The sequence below is a fragment of the Trachurus japonicus genome, chromosome 2 (assembly GCF_045865225.1).
Source record: "Trachurus japonicus isolate A0001 chromosome 2, Traja_1.0".
In the NCBI taxonomy this organism is placed as follows: domain Eukaryota; kingdom Metazoa; phylum Chordata; class Actinopteri; order Carangiformes; family Carangidae; genus Trachurus; species Trachurus japonicus.
This window is the reverse complement of record NC_140908.1, coordinates 5493149-5500185: the sequence shown is the minus strand read 5'-3', so window position 1 is coordinate 5500185 and position 7037 is coordinate 5493149. Positions and strand designations below refer to the sequence as shown.

The window sequence follows — 7037 nt, the reverse complement described above, 5'->3', positions numbered from 1 at the left end:
AGACCAGGCTGATGGAGTCAGAGGAAAGGTCATTTCTGTGTAAAATTATGAATGCACATGTAAAGATGTGTGTTTGCATATGTCCAAGAGTGTGTGCACAATTTGTTCGTACACACAGATCCACCACTCACAAACGCAGGACACAGATTAATATTCCTGCGTGTAACAGGGAATGAATCACTTGTACATAATTAGCGGGGGCAAGGTTACAACTGACACCAAATTTCATCTTAATTACAGAGGGGAAATCTGTTCCATTAGTTTTACGATATTTGCATGAGCACATCTCCTCCAACTTAATCACACCTGTCACTATGGTAAAATTCACAAACAACTGGACGGTCACTTAATCTATTCTTATGAGAACTTCTAAATGTCATAATTATCGGACTGGTTTGTACAATTTTCTTCCACTGTTAACAAACTGTTTATACACTGCAGAACAGAGTGTGAGGTGGATGCTATGGCTGTCTGCTCTGTTTTGGGGTGGGACAATGTCTCATTTTACCATGACATTTTAAAAAATTAAGTTTTGTGGGACCAAAGACACGACATTTCTCATGCAAACTGCAATGCCAACTACTATAAAGCTTATGATATTAATACTCATCATTCACACGAAGGTATTCAATCACAAAGTCTGCATGTATCAAATACATGACTTACACAGTTGGCTAGTTATAAGGCCCTTACTCACTGCAGTGCAAACCACATCATTTGTCACATCTTCCATAAGCAAGGTAACTAAACAACCAATACTGCCAATAACCAATAAAAAAATCTTAATTATTTAATTCATTTTGTTCTTGTACACAACAGCAACACCACAGCAGCTTGAGTGCAGTTAGCAGACAAAACTCTCACACAGTTTTCACCAGCAAGAGCAAAACACACACAGTCATGAAAAGCAATTAGCCTTCAGGAAATTAGCAACATAGCAACAACATTGGGCGTGTTGTGTTGTGTTGTGAAACTCACGTTTTGAAGTTCACGCTTTGTTTCATGTTGTTGAAGTTTCCCTGCTTGGTCCTCAATGTCCCGTGTCCCTTGTTGTTGGTAAATACAGGTCCATAGACGACACCTCTCGGTCCGTATGTCCTCTCCATCTCTGCTAAGTTAGTTAGCTTCCCAACGACTGTCGCCGATATCCTTAACCACAGGAGGGAAAAAAAGCTGACAAACCAACTACTTAAAATATGTCGCAAAATTCCTGTTACTTACTGTTACTAAACTTTTCCTCAGGATTTTCTTCTCCAAAAGTCGTTTTTTCTTTCTTTCTTTCTTTCTTTCTTTCTTTCTTTCTTTCTTTCTTTCTTTCTTTCTTTCTTTCTTCGGTGACGATATCGTTTTTGACACTGGTCATTTTTTAATTAAATTCACCTGGCCTGTTTCCAGTGACCTGTCCAGTGAGGGTGCAATACCGCCTTTAACCACTGACACCTGGCGACGTCCAGTAACAATTACAAACCAGGGGGGCGCTGTTTCGCCAATTAACGGAAATACTAATACAAGAGGGAAAATCATAGACTTTTTTTTTTTAATGGGAAAGATTGTGAAATGCATAATGTATTTATCGAGTAGCAATAGGACTAAGAGTATAACAGGAAGTCCATTTGTTCACAATTTCTCCCCCACTCGTTTGTAGAAACCAAACCGTAAACTAGGAAAAGTACGAATTTTACTTTGACAGGAATGACAGGAAGTGGGTCTTTTATTTGGGCAGGCTCGTTGCCATGCCTCCTGGGACGGAGCTTTAAGCCAATCACAGCGCATCGACTCCCCCGCAGCCACGCGACTCCACTTTCATGTCTCATCACTGTGGTTATCATCACAAACGTTGGCTGTGGAGAGGAGTTTCTTGTCGTCTTTTTTTATTTTTACGAATCAACCTAAAGTAAGGAACACATATTCATTTACTGTGTGTTTTATTGAGGTGGTTTATCAGGCGTTTTATTTATGTATTTATTTTTATAGCCGGCTTGGCTAAGTTATAAGCTTCAGTTAGCTAAGTTAATGTGAAACGGTTGACCAGCTAGGCTAACGTTACCATTCAGCAGCAGGAGGAGAGATGATGTTTGTCGTTCTGCTCCCACATTGTTACCTAATAATAACCGGTAATTTTAGCTTTGCACCCTGGATGGTCATCACGAGATAGTTAGCCTCTGTTGGGAAGCACGCACTAAAATAACTCTGAGATTTGTGTCACTTAATCATAGGTAAAACAAGACTAAACACGTTGTATTTATTGTGTTTTTAATCAGGATTGTATTGATTAGTAATAGATAGATGGATTAGATAGATTGTCTTTATTGTCATTGAAATGACTTCTTTGTTACCCCACCATGGTACAACATACAACAACATGTAATAACACAAGACCAGCCATAAACATAAAAAAGCATAAGGATTGCACAACCCAATGTTATTGCAGTCTATTTGTCCTTAAGGTTACTGTCCAGCTGTTCATATAGGGCACAATCACACCAGAAACTAAAACTTTGTTATTCCTTTAATGGAAGACTTTGACAGGGGACTGTAACAGACAAATGTAATGCTTATAGCCAGGCTGCTAGATTGCATTATTATCATCAAGGCTCTTGGCCCCATTAATCTCACTGTCACCATGAGCTTAAGAGTGGTCTGGAGTATAGATGAAGTCTATATATAGGCCATGTCAGCTACAGACTGTAAGAAGCTAATCTCAGATGGGTGTAGGGGGTTAAGTCAGACTTCATTCACACATAGTGTTAATAAAAACACAGCATGTGCCGTTAGAGTTTTGCTTTTAGACTAATTAATGAGGCTGATTAGAGACCAAGATAAAGCAGCAGAATTAGCAGGTATAACTCATGCTGTTCACCATGGTAGCAAATGCAAATGTACTTCCTTCAAGTGAACCTTTACTGTACGTGCATTCATTCAAGGAGGCGTCACGATGCTGGTGGTGCAGTTGCTGAGAGGTGCAGTGAAGCATGCTGGGAGGAGCAGGCCCCGGTGCAGAGTGGAGGGGTTGATCACAGCGGCACGTGGTATCAGCTCATCTTCACAACAGTTTTGCACCCCCGGAAGAAGCCAGATTTCATCCTGTGCTGATACTGACTGCCCCAAAGTCCTCATCACAGGTTGGTTTTCCTCTGAGTGTGAGAGTTTCCTCTTACAGAGTCAAGCCAAATGTCCCTTTATCTCAAAGTTTCCATCTGTATTTATCTTTGTAGGAGGACTTGGACAGCTGGGGGTGGGACTTGCCAAGTTACTGAGGTAAGACCCTGTTGTGTTGTTTAGCTCTGTCCAACGCTAGAGTAGTTGTTTTAGGTAAATATGAAAGTAGACCTGATCTTATTCATGTTTTACCCTCAGGAGACGCTTTGGAAAAGACAACGTGATCCTGTCTGACATTCGGAAACCTCCCAACCATGTCTACCATAACGGTGTGTGCTCACTCGTGTGGCCTCTTGGAGCCTGGAGCCAAAACCTTCGAGTCAATTTACAACATTCATAAAATCTGCAGATGAGTGGGTAGACGGTGTTCAAAGTCTTCTGTCCTTCTCAGGTCCATTCATCTTCTCCGACATCCTGGATTATAAGAACCTGAGGGAGATCGTGGTGAACAACAACATCAGCTGGCTGGTTCACTACTCAGCGGTGCTGTCTGCGGTGGGAGAGAGCAACGTCGCTCTGGCCAAAGAGGTCAACATCACAGGTACATTCACACACAAGTACACACACATTACTGTACCGAGCATACCGAGCATTTAGAGCCATCTTAAGCTAGAACACTCATGCACAGTCTCTCTCTCTTTGTAGGTCTCCATAACATATTAGACATTGCAACCGAACATGGTCTGCGTGTGTTTGTCCCCAGCACCATCGGTGCCTTCGGTCCGTCCTCACCCAGGGACCCCGCCCCTGAGCTGTGTGTGCAGAGACCCCGTACCATCTACGGTGTGTCCAAGGTCCATGCAGAGCTGATGGGTGAGGTGAGACACATAACATTCACACACACACATCATGTACAGATTGTTGTTCTAAGTGTTTCTGAGCTTTTCCCTCCTCCTCCTCCTCCTCCTCCTTCTTTTTCTTTATCAGTACTACCACCACAGGTACGGTCTGGATTTCCGCTGCCTCAGGTATCCAGGAATCATCTCAGCCGACTCCCAGCCAGGAGGAGGAACCACGGGTAAGCAGCAGTTTAGGACGGGGGTTGATGCCTCCATAGGTTCAACTGTACATGTACAGTATATACTGTATAATACTGCCTGTCATCGTCATTATCTCCTCCTCCATCTCCCAGACTATGCAGTGCAGATCTTCCACGCAGCTATGAAAACTGGTCATTTCGGGTGTAACCTGCGTGATGACACACGGCTTCCAATGATGTACATAGGTAGGCTTGATTTTGGAATTTCCCCATGAATGTTTGGATGTAGCTTTAACCCCTCATCTTTTTTCCTTTTTACAATCCTGCACTCGTCCAGATGACTGTCTCAGGGCGACTCTAGAGTTCCTGGAAGCTCCGGCCAACTCGCTGCTCCACCGCACTTACAACATCAACGCCCTGAGCTTCACACCACACGAGCTCACCCAGGAGATCCAGAAAGTCCTGCCTGACCTCAAGGTCACGTACGATGTGGATCCGGTCCGACAGGCTATAGGTGACGCTGCTGTATGAGCTTCACAGTGGTTGAGTTATTGTGAAGGGAGAATTCAGTTCCTCATCCTGTCTCTTTTCAGCGGACGGCTGGCCAATGGCGTTGGAGGACAGCGCGGCGAGGCGGGACTGGGGCTGGAAGCACGAGTACGACCTCCCAGAGCTGGTGCAGACCATGGTCACTCACATCGCCATGAGCAACCAAGTGGCACAAGCCAACTGAGCCTTTATGTAGCATTTTTGCAGCAATTCCATGCAAAGCTTGATTTAAAATGAGGCATGTTAAAAAAAATCAGTCTGAACTGAAAACCTTAGATCCTAAAGAAATTCAGAAATGTGGATGATGAATGAGATAATTCAGACGATAGATATAAAGATATAAATATCAATATAAAAATCGTCTGAACCAATAATTAACATATTTTTCATCCTTATCCTCATCACCTCTTTCCTTTTCTGTTTCATCCATCCAGCTGAAAACTAAACGTTGGATACAGTCACTACGTCCCTGAGCTTTTAATAGAGTCAGGTTTTAGTTCTCAATGTAATGTATGTTTATATTTATGTGTAAGTACTGCAGATTGTTGTTCCAGCCTGATGTAGCAGCTAAACGCTCGCCTTAGGGTGCTCCTCTGCCGCCCTGAAAAACCAGTTGGTCTTAATAAGAGCTGCACTCCAACTCGTATGTACTGTAACTATAAACACTGACAGGCTTTGCCTGTACTGTTGTTATAGAAACTGAAAACCTTGACCTTTAAACCCTTTGCACTAGGCGCTGTTGATGTTTTTCTTATTTAATTTATATTTAAATATTTTTGTGTTGAGTTCAGGAGCTGGAGCTGTGCCCCCCGATGCTATATACAGTATATTTATGAATGTTGACCCAATGAATGCATCAGCCTTCGGTCGAGAGGCTGAACTCTATTGTTGTTGTTTTTTGAATATTATTTATGATGTTATTCTTTGCATCTCAAAGGGATCTCAGGGTTAGAAGATTATTTTCTAATAAACCCTCGTGTGAAACTGACTGACTACTGACTACTCCCTCTGTGTCCCCTTACAAATATGCACATTGATCATAGTGCAGATAAGGAGTTTGTATTATGTGACTGTTTTGTTTTTATAACAGTAATGTGGCATATAGATTTCCTACATAAACATTTCCCCTTTTTACAGCTGCACATAATCGTTACACTTTTAATTTTGTAAGAAAACAGTATAAATACATAACAATACATTTTAATATATATATGATCAGTCAGATAAAAAATAATAAATAGAAAACAGTAACAATTATATTACACAAATTTAGAATTATGTGACTGTTTTAGTTTTAAAATGTATAGCTGTCCTTTGTTGGTCTGTCTGAGCGGCCACTGTTTGATTCAGCCCAGTGGAAGGAGCAGGATTGTGGCGCCTCCCTGTGGCCGGAGAACACCCTGCAGAGAGCGGCAGACACAATCTGAGTCAGGGAGGGAAATATACTGACTTTTCTGCTTGTGCAAACACATCTCTAGGCGTTCACCTATTTTTCCAGTTGCAATATCCCTTTAACAGTCAGACAGCGCATCAATGAGGACAGGAGTTGTGTAGAAACCTGAAGGACAGAGGACAATCAAACCTGAGAGGAGGTTTATTGAATCTTTGTTTTGAAAAGTCAAAGCAACGGCGTTGATCACAGAACATAAACAGCTCAAACAGTGAAATAAAAGTAGGCAGGAGGATCCATGCTTTTTGATTCTTGGTTGCCATGGTAGGAGGACGCTGCAGTTTGCGCAATGACGTCACGTAGCTTACGTCGCACGACGTGTGGGAGATGGAGGAATCTCTGTTGTGCGACCGTTTACCTGTAGTTAGACTTCTGTGGTATCACTAAACAGCAGGGGAAAAAAACTAGTGTTGTATCTGTGTTATTAACTATTTGTTGATACAATTCAATTCAGAAATAACAATACAGCTTGTGATTGCTTCATTTAAAAGATGAACAAAGCGGAAGCCCTGTTAGGTTTACAGGCGACCCTTCTGGGAAAACTAATTAGTCTTTGAGTAGCCTGTAAGTTTGTGAGACTGGTAACATATTTGTCTTATAATTAAGCTTATCAGTCCGGGGCCACAGATGGCTCAGTCAGGTCTAATCCTCTTTAACAATGAACCCCCCTCCTCCCACTCCTCTTCTTTTTTTTTTTTCTTTTTTTTTTACCTCCTCTCCCCTATCTTCTCTGCCTCTCTTCCTCATCTTCCTTTTTTCAGGAAATAAAGCAGAACACAACAGAGAGGGGGTTTTAATGTGAAAATAAAGGATTTGAGTTTCGTCAAATTAGCCGAAATTATAAATGCAATTTCCGGTCTGTCGTTTAAAAAATAAAATGTTGCGCACCTTAATTTTCGA

The 7037-nt window shown here is 41.9% G+C and overlaps 1 protein-coding gene across 1 annotated transcript; it reads left to right on the top strand.

The window, feature by feature from the left end:
* Positions 1–1774: 1774 nt before the first annotated feature.
* LOC146990670 (L-threonine 3-dehydrogenase, mitochondrial-like) lies at positions 1775–5675 on the top strand. The gene is made up of 10 exons (XM_085796995.1): positions 1775–1894; positions 2925–3122; positions 3216–3258; positions 3358–3428; positions 3551–3700; positions 3805–3977; positions 4087–4177; positions 4292–4384; positions 4476–4652; positions 4732–5675. The coding sequence occupies exons 2-10, from the start codon at positions 2936–2938 to the stop codon at positions 4869–4871; spliced, it is 1125 nt and encodes a 374-aa protein (XP_085653121.1). The 5' UTR covers positions 1775–1894; positions 2925–2935; the 3' UTR covers positions 4872–5675.
* The last annotated feature ends 1362 nt before the right edge of the window (positions 5676–7037 follow it).

What these genes read in the sequence shown, in the direction of transcription:
- LOC146990670 (XM_085796995.1), top strand. Translation starts at nt 2,936, where the DNA reads ATGCTGGTGGTGCAGTTGCTGAGAGGTGCAGTGAAGCATGCTGGGAGG. An exon ending in ATGCAGAGCTGATGGGTGAG is followed by an intron (nt 3,978 to 4,086) that starts GTGAGACACATA and finishes TTTCTTTATCAG; the next exon opens with TACTACCACCACAGGTACGG. An exon ending in TCCGGTCCGACAGGCTATAG is followed by an intron (nt 4,653 to 4,731) that starts GTGACGCTGCTG and finishes GTCTCTTTTCAG; the next exon opens with CGGACGGCTGGCCAATGGCG.